The 16,215-nt window shown below is 41.3% G+C and overlaps 1 protein-coding gene across 1 annotated transcript in view; it reads right to left on the bottom strand.

Annotated features, from left to right (window-relative positions):
* The window catches only part of phf14 (PHD finger protein 14), a 94,120-nt gene that overhangs the window by 25,265 nt on the left and 52,640 nt on the right, over nucleotides 1-16,215 (bottom strand). The window contains exon 16 of the mRNA XM_014992657.2: nucleotides 15,967-16,088. Coding sequence (XP_014848143.2) covers nucleotides 15,967-16,088 — 122 coding nt within the window. The remainder of the gene's footprint in view (nucleotides 1-15,966; nucleotides 16,089-16,215) is intronic.

Below are 16,215 nucleotides of genomic sequence, written 5' to 3'. Positions count from 1 at the left end.
GGACAGGACAGGCTGAGGACAGGACAGCCTGATGACAGACTGAGGACAGACTGAGGACAGGCTGAACACAGGACAGGCTGAGGACAGACTGAGGACAGGCTGAGCACAGGACAGGCTGAGGACAGACTGAGGACAGGCTGAACACAGGGCAGGCTGAGGACAGACTGAGGACAGGACAGGCTGAGGACAGGCTGAACACAGGACAGGCTGAGGACAGGCTGAACACAGGGCAGGCTGAGGACAGACTGAGGACAGGACAGGCTGAGGACAGACTGAGGACAGGACAGGCTGAGGACAGACTGAGGACAGGCTGAGGACAGGACAGGCTGAGGACAGGACAGCCTGATGACAGACTGAGGACAGACTGAGCACAGGACAGCCTGAGGACAGACTGAGGACAGGCTGAGGACAGGCTGAGCACAGGACAGGCTGAGGACAGGACAGCCTGATGACAGACTGAGGACAGACTGAGCACAGGACAGGCTGAGGACAGACTGAGGACAGGACAGGCTGAGGACAGACTGAGGACAGGACAGGCTGAGGACAGACTGAGGACAGGCTGAGGACAGACTGAGCACAGGACAGCCTGAGGACAGACTGAGGACAGGACAGGCTGAGGACAGACTGAGGACAGGACAGGCTGAGGACAGACTGAGGACAGGCTGAGGACAGGACAGGCTGAGGACAGACTGAGCACAGGACAGGCTGAGGACAGACTGAGGACAGGAAAGGCTGAGGACAGACTGAGCACAGGACAGACTGAGGACAGGAAAGGCTGAGGACAGACTGAGGACAGGACAGGCTGAGGACAGGAAAGGCTGAGGACAGACTGAGGACAGGACAGGCTGAGGACAGGAAAGGCTGAGGACAGACTGAGGACAGGACAGGCTGAGGACAGGAAAGGCTGAGGACAGACTGAGGACAGGAAAGGCTGAGGACAGACTGAGCACAGGACAGACTGAGGACAGGACAGGCTGAGGACAGACTGAGGACAGGACAGACTGAGGACAGGACAGGCTGAGGACAGACTGAGGACAGGAAAGGCTGAGGACAGACTGAGGACAGGAAAGGCTGAGGACAGACTGAGGACAGGAAAGGCTGAGGACAGACTGACCAATGGACATCTAGTTGGTTCCTGTCTTATAAGCATTGAACCAAACAGTAGTGATAGAAACGTGGGGAATATTCCTCTTGAGATCCATTTTTTGGACATGCAGTACAATTTTAGTCCAAATGAATTTACAAATATATCTGTCAAATTCTTCTAAATGTTTTGTGGGGATAAATGTGGGGATTGTTTGAAATAGATAAAAGCCTTATGGCAAAAAAGTTGATGTATTGTAAAATTAAAACAGTGCTGTGTGGGAAGCACGACAAAGACACCCGACATGTTCTGTTTATTATTTAAGGCCAGACGAGTGTCTGGTAATCTATGCACTGTGGAGCGTTGCCCTCTGGCAGCAGACTGGTGATACCTGTGAAATAGATGGGATAATACAGTGTGGTATTTACAGACTAAGCATGGCCAATTTAGTAAAACCGGAGTAAAATTTTAATTGATATGGATAATTGGCATCTTATGAGTTGTAAGGGCATAACCTAACAGCTGCTGCACATTAGTACACATACAACACGGCAGGTGCATTTCTCTCTCGCTCTCTGTCACACACACACACACGCACCCCCCCCCCCCCCCCACACACACACACACACTGTTAGATGATGTGTGTGATGGGCTGAGCAGGCATATCTAGCCGAGAACCGATGGGAATTTAAAGTGCCCTCTAGCCACCTAGTGAATAGAAGACAAATCACCAAAAGTGCGTGTGCTCTGCTAATGAGCACACTCCTATTGTTACTCACAAACTGCCAATTGATTTTACATGAATTTCCAACTAAGGCAAAAAGGAAAGACCAAAGTCTTCTGTTTCACAGCTGGAGACCATTGAATAACTCCCAAATTCACAGGAGTGCTCTTTCTATTTAGCCAGACTGTAGTGACTGGACACATGCTTTCCGAATTACTTTAGCAAAGAATCTGACACATATGAGAAGATGTAAAGTATGTTCTGATGGTATCATTAACTAAACATAAACTTTGTTTTGAAAAGGAATTTTAGTTTTAACCTTTGTATGGAGTTAATGTTCATCAGAGAGCAGATGGGCAATTACTGGATTGATTGTTTAATATTATTGATCATATCAATGAGTTAAAATTGATTATGTTTGCAAACTCCCAAAACCGTGGTCCACTGAAACAGGTTGGTTTTCTTCCTCTTAACAAATAAAATCATCTGAAAACATTTTTTTCAATATTTACTCAGGTGATCTTTATCCAGTGTTAAAAATTGGTTCATGATCTGAAATATAAAAGCTTGACAGAAAAGTCAAAACAGAACAAACATTTCACCCAACTAGTGGTCTGCAAAGGTTAATTACTATAAATCCACCTCCATGGATTTACTTTTTTTTTTTTTTTATTAGATTGTGACAATCTCAGTTCTCACTCACTGTTAGCGCAGACAAACGTTTGGGCTGAATATTTAAAGTGATGAATAAAATCTGCTCTCTGCAGCAGAGACATAAAACAAGGAATTTAAACTGATGAGTCTTGGAGGATGTTCCATTTAGTAGAAGTTAGAGAACAGCTTGTTAAATCTTAAAGCACACTGTTACCTTAGAATTAGGCTTGTAGGCTTTGTTTGAAGTGCAAATTACACAGTGATTTTACAAGTTTTTTCTTTGTGTGTGTGTTTTGACATGGGTTTTACTTAATATTTTACTAGCATGTATTCTGTATTTTGTCAATGAATGACAGTAAAACACAGTTTGTTTATAAGTAGAGAATGCAAAAAACCCTCCAGAGTTTCCGATCAGTTCAGTCCTCCATTGGCAGATCTCCGTTGTGTTTCCAGAGTTGATCTGAGTCAGCGGCCACCTCCAGCCTTTATCTGCTCCCAACAATGCCCTTACGTGCTCTGGCACAGCAAGGTCCTTGATGTTATCAAAGCAATTTGGCCGTGCTTAATCATTGGAAACATTGAGCAGCTCCCCCTCCTACCCTGTACTTTGGAGGCAGACAAAATCCAATCACTCATAAGAGGTTATTGATTGATGTAATCGTATTGGAGGTGAGGGTGTGGAGGGGACGTGACAGATTGCTTTTGTCTGCTACATGTGTCACTCTCAGTTGGCAATTCTTGTCCTCTTTCATCTGCTGTTTAATCTATGACTGAAGTTTTCACATCTTCCTTGCCCCTGTGGTTGCACCAGTGGACCGGTCCTTCCTGAGCGGCGCTGATGGCCAACAGATTTGCGTTGAGCCGTTTGATCTGATCCAGCTCTTCCAGCTGTCACATTCCTGTTCATGTGTCATAATGAGAAAAGGCCGTCGCCTGAGGCGCCGCAAAGAGCCTCCATTTATACTGATCTCCTGCAGGAGTTTCACTGATGTGTCATTTGAGTTAAAGGAGATCACAGCAACCATGATATTGATGACACAAAAAGAACACCAAGCAGCTGGATGAATTGAATATTATGTCTACAAGAGCACTTCTTTTACCCTGAAATAAAAAGCACAATTCAAGCTGTGACATCGCTGAGCCAGGATACAAGAGTGCCTCAATAATTTGAAGGATTTCTGAATTCACACAAACAGGACAGACATTTACTGTTGATAGTCCTCTTTAAAGGGGCAAGTATTATATGTTTTCTAGGCACGTAGTGCCAATCAAGTAACTATGTGACCTTCAATTGTTATAAAACAGCTGTAGATGTCAAATATGACTGTAATTTGACGCCTTGAAACTGAGCCTCTCTCTCTTTAAAAACTCCTGCTCGTTCTGACATTCTGCCTTCAGGAAGTCATCAGGAAGTACTTTTTTTTTTTTTTTAACCAGCGTTTCACTGAGATGTAGCTCTTATAATAAACTCAGCAGAAGTACAGTTCCACCAGGTGTTTGCTAATTCTTTCTAGCTAGTCTGAAGGAGCTGAGTGGACAATTTGAATGTAAAAGTCTCTTATGCCCCAGTGCATGTCTCAGAGAAATCAGCGGCCATTTTCAGCAACCTTTTCAAATGGCAGATTCTAAGTATAGATAAAACTAGATAATTACATACACTACAGCAAGATACAACCTTTACTCCTCACTATCTGATTTTAAAAGAGGCTAAAATTATTTCTATTATCTAAACGTTACCTCATGTTGCTGGACGTTGAGGCAGATCTGGACAAACAACAGTTTTCAGCAACTTTGAACTGGCTTATTGCTGAAAATGTACTATATGAATAAAATTGCCTCACTTTAACTTTGTGTTTCACTGTAAATAACAGGATAAAAGAAAAAGAATAGAAGAGACTGTAGTGGCTGTACTGGTGTGTGGCTTGTAAAGCTGATTAAATTAAATGGGTTATTTTTCTACACTTTGGAGCAACAGATTTTCCAAGCATATGAATGAATTCTACCTAATTGATTTTAATGATGTTTTGCACTGAAACTTTACAGAAGTCAAAACTTCTGAAATACAAAAATTGGATCATTATAAGGGACAAAAAAATCCTGACTGGGACATTTACACTTTCTATTTTCATTTTTGCTCAAACAAATGTCTAATGCAGTGTTTCTCAACCCTGGTCCTCACCGCCCCCTTGTCCTGCATGTTTTAGGTATTTCCCTGCAGCCACACACCTGAATTGTATCTCTGGGTGATTAACAGGCTTCTGCAGCACTTGATGGTCATGCAATCATTTGAATCAGCTGTTCTGGAAAAGAGGCACATCTAAAACATGCAGAGCAGGGGGGCGGTGAGGACCAGGGTTGAGAAACACTGATCTAATGAAATGTTGGGAAGAGTTTAGATCGAAGGATAAAGTGCCCTGATGGATTCAATCTGAAGCCGGTAGGTAACAGTGTGAATGCAGACTGAATGTTTCACTCTGGGAAATTTCTCCACATTTGTTTCGCAGAATGAAGGTAAATTATTCTGAAGCACACTGACAGCTGTCCTGATGTGACCCCAACACAGCGGAGGGCATGCCTGGTCCGGGTTTGGAGACAAACGCATAATATGACAGACTGATGTAGAACTGCTTCGTTTATAACGGTTACAGAGCGATGAGATGATTCATTTTAAATGCTAAAGGTTTCACTTGACTGTCAATACACTTGTGGATGACAAAACCCATCTTTGTCATGAAGTTATAGATCAGTGTTTTACCAGGACGCTGTGGTGTTGAACTGTCTCTAAGGTGCTGGAGCTGATTGTACCCAGTGTGAAGTGGAGCTGGCAGATCACACATCCAATCAATGTCAACCTGACAACACGCTGTCAGAATTAAAGAGTGTTTGTGTCTTTTTCAGTGGAGCTGTGCAGGACCACCAGTCGTTTTACCCCTCCGCCCTCAGAGCACATCGCTTTGGCTTTCTGAAACATTCTGAAATAATTAGGCTTTTAGCTAGTCACATATAAAAAGTGACCATGGAGATCAGGGACTGAATTTATTCAGGACTTTACAATAACCTGAGCAGACCTGCTGACTCAGCATGTGAACACTTGCACACGGAGAGCTCCATCCAGGAACAGATCTGAACTCATTCAAATGTCTGCAGTTTTCCTGGGAGTTTGTGGAACTGCTCATTCTTTGGAAAAGCTCTGCTGTCTGAGACCAAGAGGCTAAAACAAGGCAGTGAATTTATCACAAGTGGGCAATGCAATTACCCTGGGAGTGGCCACGTGACACAAATCAATATGACACAAAGCACTAAGCCATTGACTCTCATCCATGACAAAGTGCACCTCAGAAGGGAGTGGATTATTGGACTTTTGGAGCCTCCTACTTTTTGATCTACTGTTAGGTCAGTGCAACATTAGAAAAGAGCCATTGTTTTACAAGATGGGGAAAGTAATGAATGGACTGCTGAAGTCGCACCTATGGATAAAGCCAAGTCAGAGCAGCTACTTTTATTAGCCCATCTAGACACAACTCATTCACGGCTATAGAGAGGATGAAAGGAGCAGAAGGACGGATCCTTTCTACAGCTCTCACCCAGAGCCCACAATGAAACCAGAGCTTCTTATATTTTCCAGCAGGGGGCCCCAGTAAACTGGGTACCAATTTAACAACATATTTGTGCCCTCTGCAGTGCAGGCCAAATTGGAGCCTTGTGACACCTAACAGACTTTGAATTTTCTTTCAGAGATTTAGGAAAAAAGACAGTAATAATCTACATGACACCCATAAAGGTCCAGGATTTATATCCAGTGTAATAGCTGAAATATATGGAGTGGAGGTTGGGGTAAAACGGATAAAAAATAGAAACCAGTAAAGAGGTTGGAGAATGAAAAGTGTAAACCTCAGGGAGCGCTCAGGCAAACCCACACAGTGGGTGAATCAGTGGCATAAAGAGACAGGGGAGGAAGCAGAGGAGTGATAGATTTTAGCTGCTTGGCCACTCTTCCCACACAGCTACAGTCCAAGCTCTTGAGTTTTCTGTTTTAATAGAGGGGGAAAGGGTGAAGTCAGCAAAAACAAAATGCCGCCATTAAATCATCTCCCCGGATCTGGTGTCAGAGCAGTAATAGGAAATGCACTCATCATTGGAAAGGTTACTGCTTTCCAGAACCTCCCTGCTAGCTTTTCTCTCCTGCCATCCCCCATCCTCTACACTCCACCAATCCCTAAGCTCCGCTTTCAGCCTTTAACCAAAACCCAGATGCTTGGTCAACACACTGGGATGTATGAGCTCATGAAGGGTTTGCTTTTCTCTCACAGATGGCACATTTCTGGATCTCATCGCTGAGATATCTTTAGAAAATGCTAAAAAATTAAGCTGCAGCCTTTGGTTACAGAGACCAGAACATTTTGCTAATAGACATAGGAACAATGACGCTCCCTTCTGTCTAAACAATAAGGAAAAATCATTAGAAAGTGAAAGGCTTCTGCTCTAATCATCTACTGAAGTTGTTGAAACGTGGCTGTGGTTGATGACACAAGCCGAACAATCCTGTCTTTCAGTGTATTTGTTAGGACTAAGGCTGTTTTCACACCTGATTGTCCAGTAGGCTCGGTTCGATTGGGGACCAAAATTGCAACATTTGTTCAATTTAGCTGCTGAGGTTCACTTTCACACTGCAGTGAGAAACAAACCAAAAGCCTGTTCCCCTCCTGGCCTATGGTGGAGCTGAACCAAGAGCTAATGAAATAAATAACATTTGAAGCAGACTGAGCACAACTACCTTCTTAACAAAACGTAAACAAAAATTAAATGATGTCAGATTTTAGCGATTGTACGTTTTCTCTTTTTATCTTTGGCAAAAACTCACAAGCCATTGTTTGTTTACCCAGAATGCCCTGCTCTGTATTCCGCTTCCTGCTTCTGGAGTGGTCTCTGTAGCATATGTTCAATGCACTTGCCGTTCACATGTGCATTGAACATATGCATTGATATCAAAAGGAATGAAAATCACTGTAAAATTTCCAGAATACTACAAATTTATATATATATATATAATTCCCTTCTCACCCTCCGCAGGTGGTCTCTCTCTCTCTCTCTCATCCTCTGAGCTCGGTTCCTCTACCAGAGGCCTGGGAGATTGAGGGTTCTCCTCCAGTATCTTGGCTGTGCCTAGAACTGCACATTTCTGGACTGAGATGTCTGATGTTGTTCCTGGGATCTGTTTGAGCCACTGCTCCAGTTTGGGGGTGACTGCCCCGAGGGCCCCGATGACCACAGGCACCACTGTGGTCTTCACCTTCCAGGCCTTCTCCCGTTCCTCTCTGAGGCCCTGGTATTTCTCCAGTTTCTCATGCTCCTTTTTCCTGATGTTGTGGTCACTTGGTATTGCTACATCCACCACAACGGCTCTCCTCTGTTCTTTATCCACCACCACAATGTCCGGTTGGTTCTCCATTACCATTTTGTCTCTCTGGATCTGGAAGTCCCACAGGATCTTAGCTCAGTCATTCTCCACCACCTTTGGGGGTGTTCCCCATTTTGATCTCGGGGTTTCCAGTCCATATTCTGCACAGATGTTCCTGTACACCAGTGGTCCCCAAACTACGGCCCGCGGGCCAGATCTGGCCCGCCTCCACATTTGGTCCGGCCCCCTGAACAATACCAGAGAGCATTTAGATTTTTTTTCATATACCTTATTTCCCGGACTATAAGCCGCTACTTTTTTGTAAGCTTTGAACCTTGTGGCTTATATGTGGATTTTTCTTCAACCACCAGGGGGCTCTTTAGCAGGAAGTGAATCGTTGGAAGTCAAAATTGGACATAAAAGAAGAAAGCACCCATTAAAAAGGAATTAGGCTTTAATAGGGAATTGAAATTTGAGAATGTTGTTGATCAATTAAATAGCATTGAAGGGAAAAAGAAGATATTTCATTTTTTAAATAATACTGGGATCATTATGATAATTTGAGGTATAGATATTAGGATCCAATAGATGGCAGTAGTGCAACAATAATGGATGCAAGCTGCTTTTGGAATCTAAAGAAGAAGAAGAAGAAGAAGAAGAAGGCGCCCATTTTCATTTAGCATATGCTAGTAGCAGACACGAAGGATCAGCACTTTTACTGTTACAGTTACAGTTTGGAAATTACCGTAATCAGTTCAGTTAAATCTAAACTTGGCAACTTTTTCTTTTTCAACTGTAAGAAATGTGATATTCAATTGACCTGTTGTGACTCAAATGTTGGGTGTCCGCCCCCCTCTGCTGCTGCTGCATCGTTATGGAAAACCTGCAACAGCAGAGATATCTGCGGCTTATAAGTATATGTTTACTGTTTTTTTTTTTTTTTTTTTTTAAACTTTGGGGTTGTGGTTTACAGTCTGTAAAATACGGTATTTAATTCATAAATAGTGTTATTTCCTGGATTTTTTTTTCTGCGAAGAACCCAGAGAGGGTTATTTGATTGTGCTTTCTGGAAAACCATACATTTTTACATTTAGGCACTCCTGCAATCGTCACACTTTTTCTGTTACAAACTGACTCCGGCCCACCACCAGAAAATGGAAAAGTTATGTGGCCCTCATAGGAAAAAGTTTGGGGACCCCTGCTGTACACTATGCCCGCCACTTGGTTATGTCGTTCCATGTACGCTTTCCCTGCCAGCATCTTGCACCCTGCTGTTATGTGCTGGACTGTCTCAAGGGTCTCCTTGCACAACCTACACCTTGGGTCTTGTCTGGTGTGGTAGGTCTGAGCCTCTATTGCTCTGGTGTTTAGGGCCTGTTCCTGGGCGGCCAGGATGAGGGCCTCTGTGCTGTCCTTGAGTCCAGCTTTCTCCAGCCATTGGTAGGATTTCCTGATATCAGCCACTTCAGCTATTTGTCGGTGGTACATCCCATGTACCACCGACATGGTGGTACATGGGACAAGACGGAACAAGACAGAAAAATGGGCGAGAGGTGAAAACCTGGATCTGTTGGAATATATATATATATATATATATATATATATATATATATATATATATATATATATATATATATATATATATATATATATATATGTGTGTGTGTGTGTGTTTATTTATGGTAGCAAGGCTGTAAAATAAATATGAATAGAAATTACACTTGAAATTCAGCAACAAACCCAAACAATTACTTCCTGAAAGGATTAACTGTTAAATGTCTCAGGCTCATTGTTCTGGTGATATCCGATAGAAATAGTTTACGGTTCTCTGAACTCTGGTTATTGTGAACTGGGGTTTAGTGGAGGTTTCTTCATGTTCATGGGGGGGAACTCTGCTGTCACCCTGTTGTTGTTCAGGAAGTGGGGGTTGTTTTTCTCCACACAGAGTAGTTCATCTTTTTAGCTGATTTTATTTGCTGTTCTTTCCACACCGTAAAATGTACCTTGTCCATCACATAACAACCTTGTGTCCCTCATCCCCTCACTTTTAATACACTGTCTGGTGTGCAGAGCAGCTGACAACCAGCGGTACTGTAACCTTTAACTGTTGTTCATTATTTTTTATATATGGAGTTGTGTTATTTAATAGCGCTGTGCAGCTTTAGATTGTGTGGTTGCTGCCTTGGGCAGGTCTTGCAGATGAAAGCGACCCCGGAGTTCGATGGGACTTCAGTTAAAAAAAGGGATAAGAAACGGCAAAAGCAAATATCCTGCAAATCATCATCACCATATAAGTTATTACTGCTTATTTTTAACATAAGTTCACATCCTCCTGCTGATGCATTTAAGACTTTACTCTGCATAGGTTGAGAAGTAACATTTCATTTGAGCAGCCCTCATGAAAGCAAGAGGGCCACTTCCCAGGTGATAAATCACTGCTGACAGGGGGCATTACACGCACAAACGGACTGCCGATGCCGCACCTTTACAACAATTAATTAGCTGTCTGACACTCATTTATCACTGCAGCAATAAGGTGAAAAAAATCAAGAGTTTATTAAAGCGCCACTTAATTTCCAAGAGCTAAAGGCCAGAAGCTGAGACACAAGACATAGACAATAGAAGCAACATTCACACTCTTACTTCATCTTACAGTACAGCAGAGATCAAAATGTTCCCTCAAAAGCATCACTGTAAACAAATGTTTGGCAAAGAAAACACAGTCTCATGTCTCATGGCTACGTCACAAATCAGATTTCACAACACAAGATATGATCCATGTTTAAGAAGCTGCACAGGCACAAAACAAAAAGACAGTTCAGCCTCTTCAATAAATACTGTACACATCATCACACTGCCTAGCATTCAGACTTCTGTAAGATCACATCACTTTGTTGGAAGTTGTGTAATATTTACCTAATCTATGCAAATACATTGTCATGCATCTTAGAGCTGAAACAGAAATGAGCAGCAAACAAATTTTCTGCATCTGCTTGATTCCTTCAGCTAACTGGGCTGATCTGACGGCTCCCTAAAGCATGCATATATAGGTCCAGAGCGGGGAACAGAGTGACATGAGGCCAAGATGGGACTGCTGTCATGAGCCCAGACAGGCCAGCGAGTGGGGACATGGAGACCAACCAGGCCACGTCTCTGAGGACGGGTCTGTTCAGCTGTCACTTCAACATATTGACACACTGGAAGACTTCTTCATGTTCGATCACTCTAAACACATTCAGACTAATATCTAAATGCTGCTGCTGCTAACTACAACTAACCTGCTCCTATTGCAGTAGCATTAGTTCAGTGCTAAATGGACCAGACTTTTCTTTTCTTGTGGTCCTCAGCATACTTCAAACTAAATCACAACACAGGAAAACCTAGAAAGCCACGGCTCAAGTGGTCTAATTACTCATGCCGAGTTGCTGCGAGTGATTGGCATTGGAATTCAATCAATAATACTGATTAGAACTGATTAGAAGGTCAGCCAGGCAAAAAAAGGCAGAAAAATCTCACGTTGATTTAAAAGACAATCAGGTTTTGGCAGAGGGAGCGAGGAGAGGATTGAGCTGCTGAAAAAATGTCCAGCAGATGGACACTATGCTGCTTTCTCACTGTCAACCAAATTCTGCAGACTGCAATCAAAAAGTCTCTCGTTGACTGGTTTTAAGGTGAAACAACAATCTAAAGCCTCTGTGATCTACCTATAAATGAATAGCATCAGAGGGTAAATCAATAACTCTAACACAATAAACATTTTCCTTCCAAATACAATTATATCAATAAAAAATTCCTTTACCAACAGAAACAAGTATTGTACTAAAGAAACTTTAACACACAATAGTCCACTAAGATGCTGTCAGTATGTACAAGCCCCAAACTACCAAAAGAATGAAAATAAACTTCAGCATTTAGGGTTCAGATCCAAAAGTTCAGGTAAAATTGTTGGTTGGACAGCTGCTGGTCCAGTTTGGTTCAGACGTGCTTGGCGAAGCGATGGGAAGGTGTGGTTCTTCCTTCTGACTTGAGCCTCAATTTGCCTCTCTGTCTCTAAGCCAATGGCCATCAGTCCCGACATTTTATGGGAGGTGAGGTGGCTGCCCCGGCTCTCACAACCTGTGCAATGCAAAGATAGAAAGAGTCAGGGCAGCACACCTCACACCCTGACCAGAAACCCTCCAAGAGCATTCAGCAAAACATCGACAATCTGTAGCTTCTGACTGTAGTACTAAATAATCATAGTGGGATTCTTACTGTTGTCTGTCTTTAAACATCATTGTGTAAAATTATGAAACATACATATTAAAGGTACAATTATGAATGGAAAACACGTCCTTGTTGGTCAAATAGCCTGACCTCTGACTCTACAATACTTTAATGTACAAATAAAGTTCAAGGTCAAAGACTAAAAGGTTCTGAGGTTCTATGGCTGCACAGGAAGCCCAGAACATCACCCCCCCCCACCACCGTGGTTGACATTTGATAGGGAGCATTTGTGCTGTTTGGTTTTCTCCACATGGTTCCATTCATTAGGGAGCTGTACTGTGGGCTCATCTGTCCCAAGAATATTGTTTCAGAACTATTTTGTTTATCCAGAGGAAACTTTGCAACCCTGAGCTATGTTGCCACAGCAGGAAGGAGGAATTCTGCTGGCAACCATTCTAAAAAATAAAAATAAAAAATCACCTTTGCTTTGTGTTTTTTTCCCTAATTATCCTGCCATGATATCAACATACTACCTCAGGCTTGTACAGTCTAAGATGGAGTCCTTACACTTGTGCCGAGCCTTAATTTTAGATACATGAGATAAAACCTTTATAAGAATGCGCAGTCAGCCGAATATAACTGGGCTTAGATTGTTTCGAAATGGCTTTGCAACCCTTCACAGACTGAAGGGAAGCTAGATGACCTATATCTGACCTCGGCTGATGCCTTCTCACCTTGACCTTGTGTTTTCGTACGTTATACATCAGTAAACTGCTAAAGCTCTATCTTCCTTAGAGGTTCTCCAACTTGCTGATCACAAAAGTTAAGTCATTTTAGAGAATATTAAAGAGCTGCTTATTCTAATTTGTCCTGAGATGTAAATCCTTGGAATTAACCGAATCACTCTGACTCTCTTAACAATGACAGTAAGTTTATCTACTTACCAAATCTACAACAAGTCTTCTTTCTCGGGCATAAGTCAAAAGAAAATTAGGGATGCATTGATTGCAGTTTTCTGGCCGATTCTGATTTGGCCAATACTGACTTTTTTTTGTCTAAAATGTTTTTAAATATAGCAAGAAAGTCATTGAGTTGACAACAGTAGGGTGACTATTGTTAAATGCATAAAACAAATTATCCCTAAATTTGGACAAGACGAAAATCATGGTCTTTGGGAACTGTTATAAAAATACTGAAATCCAAGTTCAAATAGAGGACGTAACTCTACAAAGGGTTTTTGCTAATAAGTTCCTCGGTCTAATAATAGATGACAAAATCAGTTGGAAACCTCATATTAAACATTTACAGAGTAAACTCAGTAGAAGTATATCCATATTGGCTAGAGCTAGACATGTATTGAATGCTAAATCACTTCATATTCTATATAACTCTCTGATTTTACCATATCTATCATATTGCTGTGAAGTGTGGGGAGTTAATTACAAGAGCTCTTTACATCCGGTAACCGTCCTACAGAAACGAGCCATTAGAATCATCCATAATGTCGGTTATTATGAGCATACAAACCCACTCTTCATAAAATCCAGAATTCTCAAATTTGACGAGCTTGTAGAATTTAAAATGGCTCAGTTTATGTTCAAAGTATCTAAAAAGTTGTTACCTGAGCACATACAGAGCACGTTTTCTGAAAGAGAAGGGGGGTATAACTTAAGGGGTCACTCAAACTTCAAGATCCGCAATTTTAGAACAACAAGAAAAAGCTTCTGTATTTCAATTAAAGGTGTAAAGTTATGGAACAAGTTACATGAAGATTTAAAACAAAGCAATAGTTTAACACAATTCAAAAGAAAGTACAAAGAGGTAATTTTCAATAGATACACATATGGGTGACAGAAAGCAATAAGGTGTGTATTGCAGATAACTTGGTGTAAGGGTTTAGAAAGACAAACCAGCATAAAATGGGAAAATGTATAGGTAAATATTAGTAACTGTTACTTCTGACTGCCACTTTGATTGTGATTTTTTTAATGACAGTAGGACTCTAAAGTTTCAAGTGTTTAGGGGGTAGGAGTTTATAAGTTCTCACTTCTTCCTACCCCATTTTGAGCATGATATGTTAACTGAAACAAAAAAATCTGTATTTTCTCTTCTTTCTTATGCACTTCTTGTTACTGTGCACTATTTTATTTTTATATTTGTATCATGTTCGAATAAAATTTCATTTCATTTCAAAATGCAAATGTGCAGACATGATCTGGTGGGCCGGTCTGTCAGTCAAATGTCTCTTACTAAAGAGACATTTGACTTCTCCTCTTCTCTTACTGAAGAGGAGAAGAGGACAGTGGCTGATTTTTAGACCTTTAGAGGCAGACAAGACCAGCTTCACATATAAGTATTGGTTGATCAGTGATCTCCCAAAATTAGGTAAATCTGAGCTGATTTATAGGCACACCCATAAAGAAATGTCCTCTCCATTTGAGTATTCCATGACTGGATGGTAAAAAGAACATTCACAAAATTGCAAAGCTGAAATCTGAAAGTCAACAACAAGAAAATACTTGAAAACTCTATTAAATAGCTGACAGGAAATGAACTCATTTGAATGGCACTTAAGTTCTTATCAATGTGGAAAGACAGAGGAAGCTTGTAATAAAGGAACTACACAGAAACATAATTACTTAATGAAGGACATGGAAAACTTTGGGAAATGTTTGTACAATACAGAAAGAAAGTATGAAAACAAGTCAAAAACAGCAATATGAAGCTATACAATGTATTTTACAGACATATAACAAAAGCCTAACAGAAGTATGATAAATCAATGACTAATTTAGTGTAATCTGTAATTGCTTTGCGTTCTGCTATTCCTTAACTTCACAAACTTAATCAAAAAGCCATTTTCTGAAACTTATTTATCTTTCAAAAGTATGTGTCTTACAGTTTTGCTTACTAAACTAACCTCACCAGTCACTAGCTTTATGGAGTTATAATTGACCATTTTCACCTTAAAATAATCAGGAGCTGGTGGCTTTCACACAATCTGGTGAAAATATCATCACATTAAAAAGCATCTTGACAGGTTAATGAGAATTTACTATTTTCCAGTTAATTTAGGGGTTCACTCAAACATCCCTACGTTTTAAACTGAGAATATATGTTTGTTTTTTTAGTAAGTGATGGTTACCGTCGAGCAATATTTCCCTGCTGTTGCTTTTATCATCAAAATGTTCTCTCCACTCTTTGAAAGCTTTTACAACTTTTACTAAAATCTGTTATCTCATTTGAACATAAAGAGAGGAAAAAGTCCAACCAACTCTAATGAAAAAAAAAAAAAAAATACAGTTTTTCATGTCATAACGTTTCTCTGTTACCATTTAATAAGATACAGAGAGGCAATGAATGATGGTGAAAAAAGAAAGACGACTCCTCCTCACACACCAAACACTTCAGTATCACTACAATTGATAACAACTGATAACCTGCTTCAGGAAAAATAAAGATTCTGCTCAGCCCAGAGTCTGGCATTATGGTTTAAACCTAAAATGGTCATTACATGACAATGTGCTATCAAGGCATATGCTGGGTTTCAAAGAACAGCAAAGAAGAATCCTATTGATTAGATGCCAAACACCTGATACCTCAAGAGAGGAGGGGAATTAATTGTGCTATTCATTACACCTTAATCAAGAGAGCAAATGTATGTGGCAGGTCAATATAGGGTCCTGTGGCGAGGACAACCTCAGCCCCCACACTCTGCACAGCCCAGCGGCCGGAGTCTAATGAAGACTGAATTTTAATCATCAGGAGGATACGGCTCCTCCAGGAGACACACACACACACAAATATGGACCTCTCAAGGAATGCACACTCACACACATACACTCACCATGTGGAATAGCCCAAGCTGGTTCTCTTATACAGACACACACATTGCCTCACCTCACTAGATTTTCATTGTCGCCTGGTCCTTTGCAAGTCGAACACTCGGTTCTTGTGTCATCAGCTTTGGGTTTTTTCTGCACCGCAGACTGGCGTTGTCTGCGTTCCCGTGGCAGTGGTTCCTATGGAAACACGGCTGATTAGAAATGAGAGCTGGATGGGTGCTTGTTTGAGCCTTGGAAATAAAAATGAAAGCTAAAACTGTGGAGAGAGTACAATGTGCTGAAAAGTAGAACTCCTTCACTTCCA

This window comes from Poecilia mexicana, unplaced genomic scaffold (genome assembly GCF_051168715.1).
Source record: "Poecilia mexicana isolate PSO_F unplaced genomic scaffold, ASM5116871v1 scaffold_11, whole genome shotgun sequence".
Lineage (NCBI taxonomy): Eukaryota > Metazoa > Chordata > Actinopteri > Cyprinodontiformes > Poeciliidae > Poecilia > Poecilia mexicana.
Note: the sequence above shows the minus strand (reverse complement) of the source record. Positions and strands in the feature narration are given on the sequence as shown.